This window comes from Suncus etruscus, chromosome 14 (genome assembly GCF_024139225.1).
Source record: "Suncus etruscus isolate mSunEtr1 chromosome 14, mSunEtr1.pri.cur, whole genome shotgun sequence".
Taxonomy (NCBI): Eukaryota; Metazoa; Chordata; class Mammalia; order Eulipotyphla; family Soricidae; genus Suncus; species Suncus etruscus.
The window spans coordinates 89192936-89213878 of NC_064861.1; the positions used below are offsets into that span (position 1 = coordinate 89192936).

General features: G+C 59.6%; 2 protein-coding genes across 3 annotated transcripts in view; both read left to right on the forward strand.

Moving 5' to 3' along the window:
- Nucleotides 1-20943, forward strand: part of MARK4 (microtubule affinity regulating kinase 4) — a 206685-nt gene that overhangs the window by 67846 nt on the left and 117896 nt on the right. The gene's annotated exons all lie outside the window — the stretch shown is intronic.
- Nucleotides 26-20076, forward strand: PPP1R37 (protein phosphatase 1 regulatory subunit 37). The gene is made up of 13 exons (XM_049787255.1): nucleotides 26-382; nucleotides 12730-12827; nucleotides 16195-16240; nucleotides 16353-16453; nucleotides 16643-16762; nucleotides 16943-17093; nucleotides 17184-17339; nucleotides 17633-17745; nucleotides 18131-18272; nucleotides 18362-18528; nucleotides 18650-19289; nucleotides 19377-19467; nucleotides 19559-20076. Exons 1-12 carry the CDS (start codon nucleotides 172-174, stop codon nucleotides 19457-19459), a joined length of 2028 nt encoding a protein of 675 aa, XP_049643212.1. The 5' UTR covers nucleotides 26-171; the 3' UTR covers nucleotides 19460-19467; nucleotides 19559-20076.

Genomic DNA, 20943 nt, shown 5'->3' on the forward strand with positions numbered 1-20943 from the left:
GCGGGCGGACGGACGGACAGACGGGCGGGCGGACGGGCGGAGGGAGGGAGGGAGGAGGCGGCGCTGCGATCGGAGCCGAGCCCATGCCCCGGGACGGCGGGCGGGCCCGGAGAGACCAGTCCGGGGCCCGGGGCATGTCCCCGGGACCCCCCTGAAGCAGCGGCGGCGGCCATGGAGGAGGTCCCGCCGCTCCCGGAGGAGGCGCCGCCCGGGCCCGACGGCGACAACGCCGCCGCCGAGGCCCCCGCCGTCGCCGGGCCCCCGAGTCCCGCCTCGCCCCCCGCCGACGGGCGCCTCAAGGCCGCGGCCAAGCGCGTCACCTTCCCCTCGGACGAGGACATCGTGTCCGGCGCCGTGGAGCCCAAGGACCCCTGGAGGCACGGTAGGCAGCCGGGCGAGCGCGCGAGGCGGATTCGGGGACCCCCCCGGGGCACCCCGCGAGTTGCTCCGAAGGGCGGCGGGCCCCAGGTTAAGATTGGGGGGGGGTCAGACCGAAGCCCAGAAGGGTGCTAGGAGAAGAAAGGGGTCTCCCTGGGGCTTGCGGAGATGAAAGGGGGCCCCCCGAAAACAAAAGCACCCCAACATCTCACCACTCCCACAAGCAACCCCCCCCCCAGCAAGCCTCTCTCCAGAAGCGATCAAGTCGTTTTGGGCACGCAGTTCGAGAAAGTTGGGTGGCTTGGGAGGTGAAAGGGGCTCAAGAAAGAATTAGGGGGGGTTCACGTGGGTTTTTGAGGGGCCCCTGGAGGAGGAGGAGGGAGAAGAGTTTTGGACAAAGGTGGCCATGTTGCTCCTGTCTCAGCTGGGAGGAAGGAGGAGTGAGTGGATGCAGGGCTGGGAAAGGGACCGTGGGCAGCTAGCTAGCCGGCAGAGAAGAGCTTGGAAAGAAGGGGTGTCAGCCTTCAGCGGGGGTGCAGCGCCAGGAACGTGTGTGTGTGTGTGTGTGGTGGTGGGCTCTCTGCATTAGCAAGGAAAGAAAGCCACGGGCCGGATGTGGTGAGGTGCTGGCCTTTTTTTGCTCCCTGTCCACCCCGTTTCTGTCCCTGACTCTGCATATGGTTCCCTGAACCCAGCCAGGATTGATCCCCTCCTAGCTGGGTCCTGCTGAGTTTCCCCCCTCTGCTAAGCTCACCTCCAAAAAGGACAAAAACGTCACCCCTTACTACTCTTTCCTTATAAGAAAGCAGAAGTGGCCTTTCAGGAGCAAAGGGATTGAGACTGGGGTGGGGATACCTGTTTGGAAGGGGTTTTTATCTTGACCCTCCTCCCCAGAGCTGGCGGGCAGGATTCACAGGTATGCACCTGAGGTCGAGGGCAGTGCAAGTGGTTCCTGAAAACTGGGTGACAGAAGGGGGTCTCGCTCTGGGAAGGATGTGCTGTGGAGAGAGGGATTGGCCTGGAAAGAAAGAGGAAGAAATCTGGCCTGTGGTTGGGCAGGGGTGGACTGTGAAGGGAAGCTCTGTGGCTTCCTAGCCTGCCTGCAAGGAACCCCCGAAAATGGCAATGGCTACAAGATCTTTTTGCCTCTTGGAGCTACTCCCAGCACAGTGCTCGGGGGACTGGTTGGTGCCAGGGATGGAACTTTCAGGAGCTTCTTGAGGCCTGGAGACACTGAAGAGGTCTAAGGGCAGAGAAGGGGGGTCTTCAACATAACACCTCTTTCCGTTGTCCACATTTGGTCTCCTCATTCCTCTGTACCTCAACATTCCCGTCTGTGAAGTGGGGGGTGGTAGGGCCTGGGGCTGAAGAGCTGAAACTGGACTGGGATGTTTCTGGGGTGCCAGCTTCCCTCTCTTAGAAACCACATGTCTATGCCTCACAGATGCACCTCCAGAAGAGGAGCCCTGGGGGTGGTGGTTGTGGGGGTCTAGATGAGGGCAGGGAAGCTGGGGGGGCAGGGTGGAGGGGAGTGGTGGGGGACGGGTGCCAACAGAGCAACAGACAGACTAGCTAGCTAGCTCCCTGAGCCGTTTCCTCTCTGGAGGGGGTTGGGATTAAATCATCCTTGCATAGAAATAGCAGCTGTGGGGGCCCGAGCCATAGCACAGCAGGGAGAGAGTATTTTCCTTGCAGCATGGCAGACATGGGTTCAATCCCCGGCATCTCATAGGGTTCCCTGAGCCCCTCCAGGAAGGATTCCAGAGTGCAGAGCTAGGAGTAACCCTTAGCACTATCTGGCGTAACCCCAAAACAAAGAGCAGCTTTGTTCCATCCAGATACCCCCAACTTGGAGAGGACACACGTGGGCATAGGGAGGAGTTCCTGGGTCAGGGGGATTCTCATTCCAGGAAATTTCCAGAAAGACGGAGGGCCCAGTCAGAATGTGGAGTCTGAGATGTGGGTGTGGGGGGACTCTGGGGAACTAGCCTGTCAGTGAAGGAGTTAGGGTGTTGACCCCCAGGCAGGGAGAGGGCAGTGAAGTTGGTGCGGTGGACAATGTGGGGGCCGTCATTGCCACCAAGCTGTGAGGGTGGAGAGAGGGGGATCCTGTGGGGGCCACCCTGGGGTCCCCTCGTTGTGCTTCTTGCTGGTGAAGCTGCCAGGAGCCCACAGGGAATGAGGGGAACCCCCAGCCCTGGGAGGAGTGGAGTGGTTCGACTGGTGGAAAGCCCCAGGGGTGTCCAGAGGCCTCTGGAGAGGTGCTGAGTGAGATTTGGGATCTCTGTGTACCCCCTGCATGGGGCCCCAGCTGCGTGTTTGACTGTCAGGGTGCCCCCACCCTTGTGGACAGACATCTCCTTTGCCTGTCCCCGCCCAAGAAGCAGGTGCAGGTGTCAGGCGCTCAGCCCTTCTGGGAAGGTGGGGTTCCCGGCTCCAGGGGGGAGCCCAGTGGTCTGGGGTCCTGCCTGGCCTGTGCTGGGGACGTTGTGAGTGGAGGAGGCCCCACGAAAAGGGGATGGTTGGGCAGGCCGGGGATTCTAGCTCCTTAAACTCTCCAGACCTGGCAGCAGAGTTCAGCCCAGGCTCACAGTGGAGAGTTGGGGGTGGGGTTCCTGCCCTGAGCATGTGACCCACCAGCCACCACTGCCGTGCCACTGCCTCCACCTCCCGCCAGTGATCCCCTCCCCCGACTTTGGGCCGGCAGTAGAGGGGCACCAGGGGGCAATTCGTGTGCGGGGTGGGGTTGCTTAGACCCCCTGAACATGAGCTGGGGAGCATGGCCGAGAGGCCCCGGGTTGTGTTGTCCTTCCTGGTTGCAGGTCTACTCTGGAAACTGGTTTGACGGGTGGTGGCCAAGGTCTTCTCCCCTTTGCTCAGGGGTCCCCTTCTGAGGACAGGGACCCCGAGTTAGCGACCTCAGCTCTCTGCTTCCCCCCATCTCCCCACAGAGCAGACACCCCGAGTGCCTGGACAGGAGGTGCCCCAGTTTAGGGGGGCTAAGGTGTTCTGCTAGTCCTGCTTCCCGGCTCCACACAGCCTCTCTGGAAAGTGGCCACAGCCTGGTCTAGGGTTCCCTGCCCCCAGGGGAAGCCCCCCCCCCCACTCTCCCAACCTTCTGTCCCATAGTTCCGAGGTCCTGTGGGCAGCCCCCCCCCCCCCAAGCCCTCTGCCTTACCCTGGAGGACAAGGTATGACTCCGGGAAGTGTGCACAGCTCAGCCCTGCAGGTGCCAGGTGGAAGGGGTTACAGGGAATGAGGGAGGTGGTGGGGGACAGTGCAGGTGGGCAGTAGTTTCCCCGCCCCCATCCCACCCAGCCACCCACCTGGGGGCAGATTGTTAGGGGAGCTTTGAAATGTCTGTTTGCCTACTCCGGGCTGGGGAGGGCCACCCAGTCTCAGTGCCCTTGTGTGCAGATCTGGGCCCTTGCCAGGGGTGCCGAGTGGGGAGTGGCCACCAGCAGGGTCCCAGGCCTCAGCGTCAGGTTCCCAGGGTTCCCCTGTTCTGTCCTGCATCTGTGGGGGTTTCTGTTGCAAGAGTAGTACCCCAGAACCAGGCTGTCTTGGCTGATTAGTGGGAGTGGGTGTGAGGCCGAAGCCCCCTGAAGTTACTGGAATGAGTGCAAAGGGCTGCAGGGTTAGTGGGAGGGGCAGGAACATGCTGGGTGGAAGCAGGGGTTCCCTGCACCTCCTGAGTCTGCCCCTAAATGGGGAGGCTGCCGAAGACTGCTGGAATGGGGGAACTGGTGTTTTGAACAGAATCTCAATGGGGGGGGGGCTGAGACTGGAAGTCAGGGTGATGGGGGGTCCTTGGGTGGGACTTGAAGCCCCCATGGCCTGAGCTGATGTGGGGCACAGAGGGGTCCCAGGGCTTGGAGGTCCCCTTCCCCTGTTGTGCTTGTGTTCTGTCATCAGGGTGCTGGGGCCTACGGCTCGGAGTCATGGCGTCCCCATGAGTCCCCAGGAGAGTGAGTGGGTCCATTCTCTTCTGAATCCCAGGTGGCCCCAGCCTGTGTGTGTTTGTGGGCTCCCTTGCATGGGTGATGCTTGCAGCGAGGCGGGGCTGCAGCAGGAGCAAGTGAGCTCGAGCTCTGGGGTGCAGCCTTTGTCATACCTACCATTCAGCAGCTTTGGGGTTTGAGGGAGGTTGTGCAGTGTGGGAGCAGCCAGGCAAAGGCCCTGGGTGTCAGGAACACCCCCAAACCTAGGTCTGTGAGAGGCCACCCTGCACGAACTCAGTTCCAGGGCCTTGGTACTGGAGAGAGTGAGATCCCCCCCCCCCCATTCCCCATTAGGAGGGCAAGACCAGAGCTGGTTACCCCCAGACTCCTGGAGGGGCCTTGCTCAGCAGGCTGAATGGGTAGTGCCTGTGGGTACAGATGGGCAGCTGCTGGGCATATCTCTCTCTCTCCCCCTCTCTCTCCCTCTCCCCCTCTCCCCCTTTCTCTCTCCCTCTCTCCCTCCCTCCCTCTCCCTCTCTCCCTCCCTCCCTCTCCCTCTCTCCCCCTCTCTCTCCCTCTCCCCCTCTCCCCCTTTCTCTCTCCCTCTCTCCCTGTCTTCCTCTCTCCTCTCTCACACAGGCACTGCTTTGGGGTCACGCTCTCTCGTGTGTCGCCTCCCACCCACGGGCTGCTGGCTCCGCCCGCTGCCAGCTGCTGTCAGGTTTGGGGGGGGCCACTCAGTCCAGTCCGGGTGCAGAGTGAAGCTGGTTTCTGAGGCTTCCTGGCACTGCCCTGGAGAAGGCCCCGGCTTCTGGGAGTTGGTGACGGGTTGACCAGAGTCATATCCTCATGCCCTCAGATGGGTCTCAGCCTCCTGCGCTGACTCAGGCACTGACCTCTCCGCCTGGGGAGAGAGTCCCCCCACCCCCAGCCTGCTCTTCCTTCCGCACCAGCTTGGCAGCTGGGGGGGGGGCAGGTCCCACGGGCGGTTCCCATGGCGCCTGCACACGCTGTTGTTGTTTGTTTGTGTCTCTGTTCCCCCCAGACCTGGGCCCCAGGGACCCCTTTCTGTCCACGTGGCTCCCGGGGTGGGGGTGGTGAACCACCAAGCATTCCCAGGCCCCTCCCAGCCTAGGGGGACCCTGACAGAGGCTGAGTGTGTTTCTCTCTCTCCCTCTCTCTCCTCTCTCTCCTCTCCTCTCTCTTCTCTCTCTCCTTCCCTCCTTCTCTCCCTCCCTCCCTCCCTCTCTCCCTCTCCCTCTCCTGTTTCTTTCTCTCTGTCTTTCTCTGTCTCTCTTTCTCTTTCGCCATTTCAGTTTCAGGTTAGGCCTGGGGGCAGGGGGGAGCGCCCGGCTCCACTTACCTGCGGGCGGTTTCTCCGCCCTGACTTGGCAGCAGGTTGGCAAGATCCGGGCTGGTTTCTGGGGGAGCATCGGTCTCTGGGCTCCTCACCTGGTGGGGCGTGGGCTCCTGTGTCTTGGAACATGCTTCCCCCCTCCCCGCCATTCTGGGAGCCCAGGAGGGAGACCAAAGGTGCTGGGACTGAGGGAGCCGGGTCTCTTTTGGGAGACTGCTGCCAGCTGTGCTGGGTGAACCTTTACCCCATGCACCCTGCCTGCGTGCCCCAGCCATGCAGTGCTCACCTCTGTCCCCCACAAGGAGGCGTGTCCCTGGAGGAGGGGGGATGTTCCTGCAGCTGCTGGCTGACACTTCACCTCCACCTGCTCAGAAACCTGCTCCCTATCCAGCTCTCCCCACTGCCACCCCATTGCCACGGTGCCCCAGGACATGGGCTTTTATTAGTTTTGGGGTCACATAGCTCATGGGTTCCTCCTGGTTCTGCGCTCAGGAATCACTCCTGGTGGTACTTGCGAGGGACCCTAGGGGATACCAGGGATTGAACCCTGGCTGGCCGTGTGCAAGGCAAGCGCCCTCCCCCACTCACTGTGCTATCTAATACTCCGGCCCCACGTCCCACAGAGCTTTTTCTGGGCTCCCCTACCTACTCACTCTGGGTGGTGTCCGTTGGGAAGGGGCAGGCCAAGGGGGCCACAGCTACAGGCAGGAGTCTTGCTGGTGGTACCAAGCGCCTTCTCTGGGCATGACCTGCCATCCTGGAGGAAGCTGCATACTGGGCGGACTGGGGCTCGGTGCCTACTGTCCACTGGCCCTGGGACCTGGGCAGATGCCCTCCCATTTCATCTCCAGGATTAGAGGGTCTGGAGTTACCTCCTCCCATCCTCTGGGCCCACATTCACGCCCAGTGCAGCTCTGAGGGGCTGGGCTGCGTCCAGGGGAGTCTGGGGTAGAAGTCTTGTTGGTTTGAGTCCTTATTTGTGACAAAGCAGGAAGTGGGGGCCCCTCCAGCCACTGGGGAACAGAAGGTACCTTTGTGACCTCAACTCCCCCATTCTACATCAAGGGGTGGGGGGCTTCTAAGGGAAGGTTCTCTTTGGATGGGGTCAGTGCTAGGGAACCAGGGTACCCTGAAGCGCCTAAACTCTCGTCTCTCCTTGCCTGTCTCTCCTTGCCTGTTTTCTCGGTGTCAGGGGACCCCTGCAGAGCTAGGAACCAGGGTATCTGGATTGGAGCACTTTCATTCTCTGTTCCCCATCCTGTTTTCTCTGTGGATTCTGTTTCATTTTTGGAACTACGGGCTTGTTGCCCTCACCCTCTGAACTTGATGTGACTTTCCAAGTTGGCCCCGTTGGGTAGGCATGCCCCGGGAAACACCAAGTGCCAAACATGCCCATCACCTCCAGGTGGGACCCTGTGCCCCAAACCCACCTCCCTCCCTCTCCACTCATCTGCTTTCTGTCCCCTCTGTTCTGGCTTAGGGCCTGCCAGGGACCACGCAGCTGTAGGTGCTGTGTCCCAGGCTGCCACGGCCATGCCTCTGCCCACGGCCGTCTCCCTCTCTGCCCGCCTTTCCGGGTTTCTCTGGGATGGACTTTCCACGCTGTGGCTATGTGGGAGTCGCATTGTGTGTGAGGGGAACGTATGTGTATGCATGTGGAGAGCATACATATGAGCAAGTGTATGATGCACAAATGTATGTATGTTTGGGAATGTGGGGGGGGGGCCTGACCATGATGGTGTGTGTTAGCATATATGTATATGTGAGAACATCTTATGAGAATCTGACCACGTGTGTGTGTGTGTGTGTGTGTGTGTGTGTGTGTGTGTGTGTGTGTGTGTATGTGTGGGAGTCCGGCCACGTCAGCCTGTGTGTGGGAGCTTCCCGTTCAGTGTCGCTGTTCCCTGTCACTGTCGGAACCATCTTCCAGGCAGTGGCTCTGGCAACCGCACCCCCTGCTTGCTCCTGGCCCCCCTGAGCCCAGTTGCTCCCAAGTTGGCTTCTGGAGTGACTGGATTGGTCGCTTCCAGCGGGTGCCGCCCCGGGGCCAGGGCTCACACTCTTTCTTCCCCACAGTGCTCCCTTGGTCTCATCCTTTGGAGTCTTGCACCTCTCAAGCACCATGCAGTCACCCCACACCGACTTGTCTTTTGGGGGACTCCTCTAGAAGAGACGCCCTGGCCCTCATGTTTGCAGCAGGACTTGCATGAGGGCCGTGCAGCTGGGTGGGATCAGGCACTGTCACTTGGTCTCTGGAATAATACCATCAGCGCCCCACATCCCTTCATTCACCCTGAGAATCTTACAGCTCTGATGAGTTTTGTTTTGGTTTTTGTTGTTTTGCTTTTTGGGCGACACTGGTGGTGTTACTCCTGGCTCTGCTCAGGAATTACTCCTGGTGGGCTCAAAGGACCCTATGGGATGCCGGGGATGGAACCCAGGTCAGCTACATGGGGAGGTAGCTCCTTCCCACTGTGCTGTGTCCAGCCCTGTTAGTGTTCACTGCAGCCGCTTTGCTGCAACCTTGAGGCTGCTTTGCCCCTGGAGCTTGGGGTTGGAGCCCCAACACTGAGTCCCTGAGCTCCGCACTCAGGAGAAGGGCACAAGTCAGTGCTCCATGCTGGGCAGGGCACAGTGACCACCCCCCATCCCCCCATATACACCCTGTGGACAGGCACGCACCTAGTGCTGCACAAAGCAGGAGGGCTGTGCCTCTGCCCTGCTGTGTGAGGCTCCCCTTCTCTGGGGGAGCCAGAAAGTGGGCTGTGCGTTTCAGAAGAGGGGACCCCACCCTTCAACGCACTGAGCAGGGTTGGAGTGGACACTCCACAGCCCCCAGGTCCCAACAGGCAGAAAGGGGCCCGGGACACAGGAAAGGAAGTCCAGCACCCACTCGGTGTGAGGGGCAGCGGAAGGACTCGGCTCATCCCCCGCACTGCTGCTCTGAAGCTTCTGGAAGCTTCCCTGTCCTGGCACTGTCATGCAGGTGAGGGAGGACACGGGCTTCTTCCAGAGCTAGCCAGGGTTGGTGCCCCGGCAGGTCTGTCTGGCACTAGTGGTGGGCCAGGCCCAGGGAGTTAAGTCCTGGTCCAGGTGACTCTCTTGGGTTCAGGAACAACCAGATGCTTCCTGTCAGGCCCCCTCCCCTGCTGTCCACCCATCTTGGGGACCCCTTCACGTGCAGCTCCATCCCAGCACATGTAACATCTCAGGTTCCCTTGGTACAGGGGTTCCCACACCCTAAATCCCACTTTCTGGGCAAAGCAGAGAAGAGTCTGGAGCCTGGGCCAGCATCCATATGGCCCCTGCCTTAGTGTCCCCATCAGCCACAGGGCTCCTGCCTCGTATGGTGGCCAGAATCAATCCATGGGGTGACATCATGTAGGGCTGGGTCCCCCTCATCCCCTTCGCTGTCTGTTGCCCTGTGGGGATCCTCTGCACATTAGCACCTCTGGTTGGTGCTGGGGCTGGTGTGGGATTGCCCGGGCGTTGCATGTTTGGCTGTAACAGGACCTATGTGTGTTGGTGGGACCGGGAGTGGGGCCCAGGCCTGCCAGCTGCCAGTGGGCAGCCCTGACCTACAGAGGGTTACATCATCCCCAACTGAACCCACCCAGGCAGCTCCCCAATACTGTGTCTTTACCTGGGAGGGGCAGGGGCATGTCCTCATTCAGAGGTTTCTTTTTTTGTTTTTGGTTTTTGGGTCACACCCGGCAGCTCAGTGGTTACTCCTGGCTCCACGCTCAGAAATCACTCCTGGCAGGCTTGGGGGACCATATAGGATGCCGGGATTCCAACCAATGACCTTCTGCATGAAAGGCAAATGCCTTACCTCTATGCTCTCTCCAGCCCCATTCAGAGGTTTCTTGAGGTGTTGCAGGGACTCCCCAGACTCAGGCACCTTGGTTCCCATAGAGAACAGATAGGTAAGTGGAGATCAAGTCCTTGGAATACAGTCAAGGAGGACTTTTCAGAGGAGGTGAAATAGAGAGGAGATGGGGGTGGTGGATGGGGGCTGAGGGAGAACTGGGGAGCACCAGGGAAGGTTTCTGAGCTGGAGGAGAGGGAAGCTGGTGCAGTGGGAGCTGGGACCTGGGGTGTCCGGGTCTGGGGCATCTCCTTGGCCTTCTCCCCGGGGTGCCTCCCACAAGAGCCCAGAGGGGACTTAGGCAGTGACCCCGGCCATTAGCAGGATGACCCCTGTTGGCTGCACGGGTATCCCCAAATGTGGCATAATTGGGGTGGAGAAGCCTCCCCACATGCCAGGCTTGATGCTGCAGAACTGGACCCTTCCTCCCAGGGGCGCCGCCTTGAGGGAGGTGGGCAGTGGGGTGCAGCAGGGTGGGGTGGGCTGTGGGCTGCTCCCAACCCCTTCCAGGCTCCATCTTGGGGCTCAGGGACCTCCATTGGACCGAAGCCCCTGCGCCCTGAGTCCTGAGGCTTGCATTCCTTAAGTCCAGGGTGCTCCCACTCGCGTCTGTGTCCTCCTTTGGGTGTTTTTTTTTTGTTTGTTTTTTTGTTTTTGGGTCACACCTGGCAGTGCTCAGGGGTTACTCCTGGCTCTAGGCTCAGAAAACACCCCTGGCAGGCACAGGGGACCCTATGGGATGCCGGGATTCAAACCACCGTCCTTCTGCATGCTATCTCTCCGGCCCCTGGAGAGCAGGGTCCTTTGGACCCCCTAGCACCCAGAAAGCTGAGACACTATGGGCTGCTGTTCCCAAGGCCGACCTGCTGCCTGCTGCCCGTGACAGGCGGCTCCCCTCCACCTTCTTCCTGTCCTTTATTGGGGTTGGGGGAGGCACAAGAAGCAACTCAGGACCTGCTCCTGGAAGTACCAGACTCACCATGCAGCGCAGGGGGGTACCAGGCATCTCGTGTAGCCCCCACTGCGTACCCCAGACCTGTAGCCCGTCTGCACACCCCCACTGCGTACCCCAGACCTGTAGCCCGTCTGCACACACTCACTCCATGTCCCCCACCACTGTCCTCGGGCCAAGTTCAAGGCCTTTGCTCCCTGCCCGGAGGGAGATTGAAGTGGAGGTCCTTTCAGCCCAGAAGTGCCTGTGGGCCAGCCCCCATTGCTCCCCAAAGATGTGCACAGCGAGCCTGCCCCTCTGGGATGACGCCCCCAGTCGTTTCTTGAGGAATTTGGGGAATATGGTGTGGGAATGTGGAAGGGAAAGGGGTTCACATGGGAGACCAGGGAGATGACTGCAGGATATCTGGGTTCTCAGTAGGCACCTCCTTCCTTCCTTCCTTCCTTCCTTCCTTCCTTCCTTCCTTCCTTCCTTCCTTCCTTCCTTCCTTCCTTCCTTCCTTCCTTCCTCCCTCCCTCCCTCCCTCCCTCCCTCCCTCCCTCCCTCCCTTCCTTCCTTCTTTCCCAGGGGTGAGAAAGGCCTGGTCTGGGCCTATGAGGTGGCAGTTGGCAGAGGCACCAGGGCTGAGGCAGGAGCAGATAGGGGCATTTTCCCAAAGTTTCTGTAGCAGGTCCATCAAGGGTCCTGCCCTGTCCTGGATTCTGCACTAGTGGGAGCTGGGAAGGCCCCTGGTGTGCATGTGTGAAGGAAGGATGCCCTCTGGTCCTGCCCCCTCTCTGGGCACCTGCCCTGGGGTAGGGGGTGTTCTGGGAAGCACAGCCTGGGGAGCTCTGCAGGAAACAGTTGTCAGGGTCGGAGTTGCGAAGAGCTTGGCTGGCAGGAATGAGTCTTGGGGTGGGGGTCCAGGCACTTTCTGTCCCTGGGAAGTACTGGCTTGTGTGGGTGGGTGGGGTCCTGTCACTCTGGGATCTTCAGGAAGCACCCTTGTTGTCTCTGTCACTGTCCCTGTCTGCTCTAGACCCTCCCCCCTTGGGTTTTTTTCTTCCCCTGGATAAGGAAGGGTGCTGCCCAGCTGTCCCAGGACCCTGGCCCCCATCCTAGTGGCTCTGGTCTTTATTGTTCTTCCAGCTTGTGGCACCAGGGGACACCCGTCTATCCCTGACCCTGAGTGATGGCAGAGAGGTGCAGAGGGCATTTCACACCACCTGGGACATTAATCTCAGGAGTGGGGGTGCCTGCCCTCTGGCACATGGCCCTCCACTCAGTCCATGACGTCTGGGGCACATGCTGACAGAAGCCTGTGGGTTTGGGTATGCTTTGCTGTCAGTGAGTAGGGGGACCCATGACCCACCCTGACACCCTGGAGGGAAGCCCCTGGGAGCTTGGGGAGGGGGCCACAAAGGTTACTCCTGGCTCTACACTCAGGAATCACTCTTGACAGGCACAGGGTACCCTATGGATGTCAGGGTTGGCTATGTGTAAAGCCAAGTGCTTACTCGCTGTGCCATTGCTCTAAACCCCCAAAGTAAAGTGTTCAGACAGGGGTCTCAAACTCAATTTACCTGGGGGCCGCAGGAGGCAAAGTTGGGGTTATCCTTGAGTGCAAAGTCAGTAGTAAGCCTTGAACATTGGGGGGTGTGACCCAAACAACTAAAACAAAAGAAAACAAAAAAAGATTCCTCTAAGTCAGGGCCACAAAATGTTGTACGGAGGGTGGCAAATGGCCTGTGGTCCTCGAATTTGAGACCCCTGGTTTAGAAGATTCAAGTTGAAAAAAAAAAAAGATTCAAGTTGAGGGACCAGAGCACTGTTGCAGCAGGGAGGCACTTGTCTTACACATAGCTGACCTGGGTTCCATCCCAAGGACCCTGAGCCCCGAGAGGTTTCCGAGCACCTCCAGGTGTGGCCCAAAACAACAAAAATCAAAAATTAAAATTGATCCTCTGCCCTATTGGATGGTGTCAGGGGTGGGGCACAGGGCAGAGGGTGCCCACACAGCTGTGGACTCTGGGGCTCCCAACTGAAGAGAGGGCAGCCCACAATTTGTGTAGGTTGTGGGAAGACCTTACCCAGTGTGGGGGCATCCAGGGCAGCAGTGACGGTGAGGGAAGGACTACTTGGTGGGGCTTGAAGGGGCTGGTGGGGGTGTGTGCCAGCATAGGAGCAGCAGCAGCAAAGCTGGAGGGCGAGCCCAGGAGGGCTGAGTGGATCACGGCTTGCCCTGTGCCCACAGCCCAGAACGTGACGGTGGACGAGGTTATCTGCGCCTACAAGCAGGCGTGCCAGAAGCTGAGCTGCAGGCAGATCCCCAAGCTCCTTCGGCAGCTCCAGGTATGGACTTGGGGGCCGGGTGGAGGTGCCCTGTGACACAGGGCCTTGGGGGCACTGTGAATAGAGCCAGAACTTGGGGAGGAGCCTAGCGACATGTAGCGAGCAGGGCAGGGTCTGGTCCTCTGAGCAGAGAGCCAGGAGTGAGCCTCGAGCACCTCCAGGTGTGGCCCAGTAACAACAAAAATGTGTCAAGAGACTCATTTCTGGAAGAAATTTGAGTGGTTATTTCCAAGCTAGGCCTTGGGCAACTCCCCACCAGAGCTGGGGGTGAGGCCCAGGCCTCCAGCGGGCTGAGCCAATTCTTCAACCTCTCTCAGAGGTCAGTGCTTAGGAATCTGGGTTTTCTTCTTTCTTTCTTTCTTTTTTTGGTTTTAGGGCCACACTCAGCCATGCTTAGGGGTTTTTCCTGGCTCTGCGCTCAGAAATTGCCCTGGCAGGCTCAAGGGTCCATATGGGATGCCAGGGATCAAACCTGTGTCCATCCCGGGTCAGCTACATGCAAGGCAAAACACCCTACTGCTGTTCTGTCACTTTAGCCCAAGGTTTTCTTTTTTCCTTTGGCCACCTCCAGCAGTGCTCAAGGCTTGCTTCTGACTGTGCTCGGGAATCGGTCCTAACCAGTTCCGGACCATTTGGGGTGCCAGGGATCAAACTGGGTCAGCCACGTACAAGGCAAATGCCCTCCCACTGCTCTGTCACTCTGGGCCAAGTCCTGGTTTTCTTGTTGGTTTGGGTTCAGACCTGTTGATACTCAATGGTCACTTCTGTTGGTTTGGGGAGATCCTGCAAAGTACCGGGGATTAAATGCAGGTCAGCTGTGTGCAAAATGAGCACTTTAACCTTTGTATTGGCCTCTATTTTTTTTGTCTCGTCTGTTTTTGTTTTGGGATCACCCCAGCTCGGGGACCATATGGTGGTGCTGGGGATTGAACCTGGGTTTGCCAGGTGCAAGGCAAGTGCCCTGTCCACTGTACCATTACCCTGGCCTTTATTCTTTTTTTGGGGGGACCCCCCAAAAAAAAGATGCTCAGGGTTACTCCTGGCTCTGTGCTCAGAAATCGCTCCTGGCAGGGTTGGGCGACAATATGGGATGCCGGGTAATCAAACCTGGGTCCATCCTGGGTCAGCTGTGTGCAAAGCAAACACCCTACCACTGTCCTATTGCTCTGGCCCCTGGGCCTTTATTCTTTTTTTTTTTTTTGGTTTTGGGTCACACCCAGCAGTGCAGTATTCACGATTATTTGCTTACCGAATAAAAATAACGTATTTGAAGGCCGGCTGCGGGCCACAAAATGTTGTATGGAGGGCCGCAACAACTCGCGGGCCGCGAGTTTGAGACCACTGTTCTAGCGCCACCTCGATGGCCCCATATTCTTAAGAGTCTGAATTATACTTAAGATTTTATTACTGATGTTCCAGAGAGATAGCATGGAAGTAGGGCATGTGCCTTGCCTGCAGAAGGACGGTGGTTCGAGCCTGCCAGGAACGATTTCTGAGCATAGAGCCAGGAGTAACCCCTGAGCGCTATCGGGTGTGACCCTAAAATAATAATAAAAAAAAAGATTTTGTTACTGAGGTACTATGATTTTTCAAAACACTTTATAGTAGAGTTTCAGGGTACAATGTGACAGCATCAGACCCCACCATTCCCATATCAACCCACAGCCAGCCTCCCTGACCACTCGTTTTTAAGTTTGGTTCCTGTGGTTGGGATCCTCCATGTGCCACTCTGTTGCAGATCCATGAATGAGCCTCATCTCCATGCAGCCAGTGCCTACAGCGCAAGGCCCTGCTTCTGCCATCTGCCACTTCCTCACTCACTTTCTCCCCTTCTCCACCCTCATTCCTGTAATCTGAGGTCCACTGGAATTTCAGTATTTCCTGAATTACACAAAATATTTCAGGATTAAAAAGCAAATTCCAGGGGCCGATACAATAACACAGTGGGTTAGGGAGCTTTCCTTGCAGCTGACCCGTGTTCGATCTAGCATCTTATATGGTCCCCTGAGTGCTGCCTGGTGTGGTCTTATAACAAAAATCAAGGGGCTGGGGCAATAGTCCAGCAGGAAGGCCGCTTACTTCACGTGTGATTGACAAAGCTTCAGTCCCAGCACTTCATAGGGTCCCCTGAGCTCTGCCAGAAGTGATCCTGGAATTCAGTTAGGAGGAAGTCCCTAGCACCACCAGGTGTAGCTCAAAAACCAAAAGAAATAAATTTAAATTAATATTTAAAAAAAGAAAGCAAACAAACAAAAAGAAAAGGGCCCAGAGAGATAGCACAGCGGTGTTTGCCTTGCAAGCAGCCAATCCAGGACCTAAGGTGGTTGGTTCGAATCCCGGTGAACCATATGGTCCCCTGTGCCTGCAGGAGCTATTTCGGAGTGGATAGCCAGGAGTAACCCCTGAGGACTGTCGTGTGTGGCCCAAAAAACAAACAAACAAAAACCCAAAAAACAAAACAAAAACAAAAAAAAAGGGAAGCAGTTGGGCCAGAGAGATAGCATGGAGGTAGGGCGTTTGCCTTTCATGCAGAAGGATGATGGTTCGAATCCCGGCATCCCATATAGTCCCCCAAGCCTGCTAGGAGCGATTTCTGAGCATAGAGCCAGGAGTAACCCCTGAGCGCTGCAGGGTGTGGCCCAAAAACAAAACAAAAAAAACAAAGGAAGCAGTGGGGCCAGAATGATAGCTCAGGGCCGGGGCGGTGGCGCTGGAGGTAAGGTGCCTGCCTTGCCTGCGCTAGCTTTGGACGGACCGCGGTTCGATCCCCCGGCGTCCCATATGGTCCCCCAAGCCAGGAGTGACTTCTGAGCGTATAGCCAGGAGTAACCCCTGAGCGTTACCGGGTGTGGCCCAAAAACCAAAAAAAAAAAAAAAAAAAAAAGAATGATAGCTCAGCAGCAGGGCACTTGCGGGACCGGGTTCCATCCTCTGGTGTCCCATATGGTCCCCCTAGCTGGGAGTCATTACTGAGCGCAAAGCCAGGAGTAACCCCTGGGCATCACTGGTTGTGGGCCGAAAACCGGAAAAAAAAAAAAAGAAAAAAGAAAAACCCAGTTGGCAAGTTCTTACTCCTTGGGAAGCTCTGTTAGATCATGCCGTCAGGCCAACCCAGAGCACTTCTTGGGGTTCAATCTCTCCTGAATCTGGGGACTGGGGTCAGCAGTCCCCCAGGATGCATGTGCCCTGCCTGGTGCCTCCCTGGCCAGCCTGGGGCCTCTACCTGGACCTGCCTCGTTCGCAAATGAGGCCTTGCTGAACCCCACTCCCTAGCAGCCGCCCAACACACACTGACCTGCAGGCTGGGCTAGGTGGGCATCCCTCTGGGTGTCCCCCTGCCTGAGCCCCCGCTTCCTCTGCCTGGCAGGAGCTCACCGACCTTGGCCACCGCATCGACTGTCTGGACCTCAGAGGTGCGTGTGGGCCTGGAGCTCTGCCGGGGCAGGAGCTGCTATGGGAAGGCTTCTGGGGGTATGGGGGGTGTTCCCTACCCAACCAGGCTTACTCGGCCAGATGCCCCCGCAGGTGAGAAGCTAGACTACAGGGCATGTGAGGCATTGGAGGAGGTGTTCAAGAGGCTGCAGTTCAAGGTGGTGGACCTGGAGCAGACGAGCCTGGACGAGGATGTGAGTCTCGGGGTGCCGGGAGGGGACCTGAGTGGGAGCCAGCCAGGGCCCCACTGCTTGGGGCCAGCACTGTGGCCTCCAAATGCCTCGCTGGGTTCCCCGCCCCGCACGGGTCAGGCCTGGTGCCTCCAAGGCTGCTCTGAGGGTGGGTGGAGAGAGACCACCCCAGACATCAAGCTGTCTCCCCAGGGTGCCTCGGCCCTCTTCGACATGATCGAGTACTATGAGTCAGCCACGCACCTCAACATCTCCTTCAACAAGCACATCGGCACCCGGGGCTGGCAGGCGGCCGCACACATGATGCGCAAGGTGGGTGCCCCCTTCCCGGGCCGGCTCCCCTCAACTCCAGGCTCCTTGCCTTCCCTCCATCTGGGCCGGCCCATTATCCCAGGAGTCAGGGAGCCCCCCCTCTCCCGGCCTCCTCTGCCTGGTGTCCTCACTGCTCACTGGGCAGCAGGTTTGGTCCGAGCTGTCCCCTGTATCCTGCAGACCAGCTGCCTGCAGTACCTGGACGCCCGCAACACACCGCTGCTGGACCACTCGGCGCCCTTCGTGGCCCGCGCCCTGCGCATCCGCAGCAGCCTAGCCGTGCTGCACCTGGAGAACGCTAGCCTGTCGGGGCGACCGCTCACGCTGCTCGGTGAGACCTCGAGCCCTGACCCCTGACTCCCGACCCCCAAACTCTGCCAGCCTGTCGGGCCAGCTGCTCACGCCCTCCATCCCTGGCCAGCCACTGCGCTGAAGATGAATATGAATCTGCGGGAACTGTACTTGGCTGACAACAAGCTCAACGGCCTGCAGGACTCAGCCCAGCTGGGCAACCTGCTCAAGTTCAACTGCTCCCTGCAGATCCTGGACCTGCGCAACAACCACGTGCTCGACTCAGGTGCTGCCCGGTGGGGCTCTGGGAGGATTGCCTGGAGGAATGGGTGAAGATCTGAAGAGGGAATGAGCCAGAGCTCAGGAATTTTGTTGTGGGGACTAGGGGTAGGGGGGGGCTGACCCTGGGGTTGGGAATGGCCTGACAACAATGTCAGATGCAGAGCTGTGCTCCCACAGGGCTTGGCCTTCATCAGGGTTCCATAGGGGTTGAGTAGAGGTCCCGAGGCTCTGCAGTGGGGTAAGGGTAGCCGTGCCTCCCCCTGGAGTGCATCCCATGAATGTCTGTCGAACCCTCAGGTCTGGCCTACATCTGCGAGGGCCTCAAGGAGCAGCGGAAAGGGCTGGTCACCCTGGTGCTGTGGAACAACCAGCTAACGCACACGGGCATGGCCTTCCTGGGCATGACGCTGGTGAGTGCCAGCCGGGGCACCCCATCCGCCCTCTGGGCCTTCTATTCATTGACACATGTACATGCGAGTGTAAGACACACACGTCCCCCTCCAGCCAAGAGCTTAGTAGACACACACACACACACACACACACACACACACACACACACACACACACACACACACACACACACACACACACACACACACACACACACACACACACAGACTGTGTCCCCCTCCAGTGGGGCTGGGCCTGCTGGCCCGGCTTCTGCCCTGTCCCTGTCTCCTCTGCTCCCCAGACGTTTTGTCTTGAGGAAACAGGGTTTGGGCTGTCAAGGTGCTGGGGGTGTGGGGGGGCCACATCTACACCTGCAGGGTTTGGCCTCATTCTGGGTCCCCCCAGCCCCATACCCAGAGCCTGGAGACCCTGAACCTTGGCCACAACCCCATCGGCAACGAGGGCGTGCGGAACCTCAAGAACGGGCTGATCAGCAACCGCAGCGTCCTGCGCCTCGGCCTGGCTTCCAGCAAGCTCACCTGCGAGGGTAGGCCAGCGGTGCGAGGGCAGGCGGGCGGGCAAAAGGGGACATTGGGGCGGCGCGGGCCCTGGCCAGCCCTGCGGTCGCCCTCCCAGGCGCGGTGGCCGTGGCGGAGTTCATCGCCGAGAGCCCCCGCCTCCTGCGACTGGACCTGCGGGAGAACGAGATCAAGACGGGCGGGCTCATGGCGCTGTCCTTGGCCCTCAAGGTGAACCACTCGCTTCTGCGGCTGGACCTCGACCGTGAGCCCAAGAAAGAGGCGGTGAGCGAGGCGAGGCGGGCCGGGGAAAGCGGGCCAGGCCCCCCCACCCCGTCCCCGTCCCCGAGGACACCGCAGCTGAACTGTCTCCCCCTCCCCTGCCCCCTCTGGGCCACCCCCACAGGTGAAGAGTTTTCTGGAGACACAGAAGGCACTGCTGGCCGAGATCCAGAGCGGCTGCCGGCGCAACTTCGTGCTGGCACGGGAACAGGAGGAACAGGCGCGGCTGGCTGGGGCCCTGACCGACATCACCATCGCCCCTGTGTCCCCTGCCGACGCCGCCACACCTGATGGCCCCCCAGAGCCCCCTGCCACCACCGGCACCCACGAGAACGGCACTCCCGCCAGCCCCAGCCCGGACTCGGATTCAGACTCGGACTCTGAGCGGGAGGCTGGGGAGCCGGAGGGGCCCTGCCCGGCCCTGGTGACCCCCACGGACACCCTGGACCCCAGCGACAGGAGCCTACCTGGCAGCCCAGCTGAGCAACGCATCTCTGTGTCCAGCCCCGGCCGTGGCCACAAGGTGTTTGTGGTCACCCGGGTGGAGAGTCCCCCCGAGAGCACCGACCCTCCTGTGCCGCCTGCCCCCCTCGCCCCTTCCCCCGAGGCCGGGGACAGCCAGGACTTGGGGGCACCCGAGCCACCGCCGCCACTGCCAGGGCCCCCATTGCCCAACGGCCTGAAGCCCGAGTTTGCCCTCGCCCTGGCCCCAGAGCCGCCCCCTGTGCCCGAGGTCAAGGGAGGCAGCTGCAGCCTGGAACACGGTAAGAGGAGCCCCTCGACATATGATCTAGGCACCCCTGCTCCCTGCCCCCCAAACACACAGGCCCACATTGCTCTGCTCTCCACAGAGCTGAGCTGCTCCCGGAACGAGCAGGAACTGGAGAAGCTGCTTCTGGAAGCCAGTCAGGACTCGGGGCAGGAGACACTGTGACACTTTAGGTGAGGGGCACCCAGGAGGGGACCAGGGTGGGGGGCCGGGAGTTCCCCACGGTTCTGTCTGTGCTGACAGAAGCCCCCCTTCTCCTCCAAGTTCCTTTATTTCCAGGGGGTCTTCGAGGAGCTGAGGCCAGAGCCAGGAGACACTGCTCGCCCTCACCCCAGCCTCCCTCCGGGGCCAGGACCCCACAACACTACAGGGGGTGGGGTCCCAGGGAGGCCCCGCCACTCCATCTGACCACTACTGTGTGTGTGCGTCTGGTGTGGGGGGACCTGGGGGCCACAGAGAGGCGTCGGAGAACCTTGGCCATGAGGCGGCACCTTGCCTACCGGAACTCTGGGGGTCGGGGTCCCGGCTGCCCTGTTGCAGGGTGGGCAGTGCCCCAGCTGTTGATGGGATGTGCCTGCATGGCTGGACAGTATGGTGGTGGTGGCGCCCTGGGCACGGGTGGGGGGTGGGGGGGTCTGGGCGGAAGATCAGAGCTTTTTTTCTTAAGTGCAATAAACCGATCAGGGAGCCGGGTGGGGAGCAGCCCTGCCACGGGGCGCCTGGAGACGGGGCTGTGGGTGCATCTCTGTTCTCTCCTTTTGTAGTAAACCAGAGTTGGATTCCCCGCGTGCTGCTGTGTCTTCCCCTCCGAGGGGCCCTGCTTGGGTGTAGGGGGAGGCAAGGAGTGGGGGCCAGCTGTGACTCCCCACTGGGGCAGCCAGAAGTCATCCCAGGGGCAGAAGGGCCATTGGGGCACTTGAGTGGGGGGGGGGGCTGGCAGGACCTGGGGTCCAGCATTCAGCTCCACGAAATATCCCTACATAGGTGCCCCAGAATTGGGGGAGGGAATATCTGGCTTGGCAACCCCCAGGGACTCACAGGCTTACTCTCCTGTGCCTCTGTCTTCCACTTTGGGCTTCTGCAGCCACCTAAATTGTACCGAGTTGGAAGACAGGACGAGGGCTGGAAAGAGTAACAGGCCTTGAACATGGCCTGCAAGGTTTGCTCCCCAGCACTGCCCATGATCCCAGAGTCCTGCCAGAAGTGACCTCTGAGTGCATTCTGGGAGAGAACTCGGGCCAGCCCCTTCCCACCGCCAGCTCCACTCGCTGGGGGTGGCTTGGCACCACCTTTCTGGGCTTGCGAAGGTGTCCATACCCTGCTGCCCCCTCCAGTGGGCATATCTGCGCATTGATCTAGGAGTGTCCCAAGTCCTGTGCCCGATTCATGCTGTCATGGCCAGCAAGTGCTGTGCCCACCTCTGGAGCTGAAGGATGAGCCTTGTGACTAGGAATGGTGCAGGAGTGAGGGTCGGCCCAGGTCCAGCTCCACCCAGGTGCACCTACTCCTGAGCAGAGCCTGGAAGCTCAGTACTGTGCCCACAAGGTCTGGCACACACAACACACAACCCTGGCACAGGTGGGCAGGTGCCCACGGTCTACGGGTGGCACTCTGGCCCCTCAGAGCCTTGCCTCCATCCTATCCCGGAG

Bases quoted from the DNA above. Each gene is read 5' to 3' on its own strand.
- PPP1R37 (XM_049787255.1), top strand. From the start codon at position 172: ATGGAGGAGGTCCCGCCGCTCCCGGAGGAGGCGCCGCCCGGGCCCGAC. The intron at 16,763-16,942 runs GTGGGTGCCCCC...TGTATCCTGCAG, and splicing joins CCGCACACATGATGCGCAAG to ACCAGCTGCCTGCAGTACCT. The intron at 17,340-17,632 runs GTGCTGCCCGGT...TCGAACCCTCAG, and splicing joins CAACCACGTGCTCGACTCAG to GTCTGGCCTACATCTGCGAG.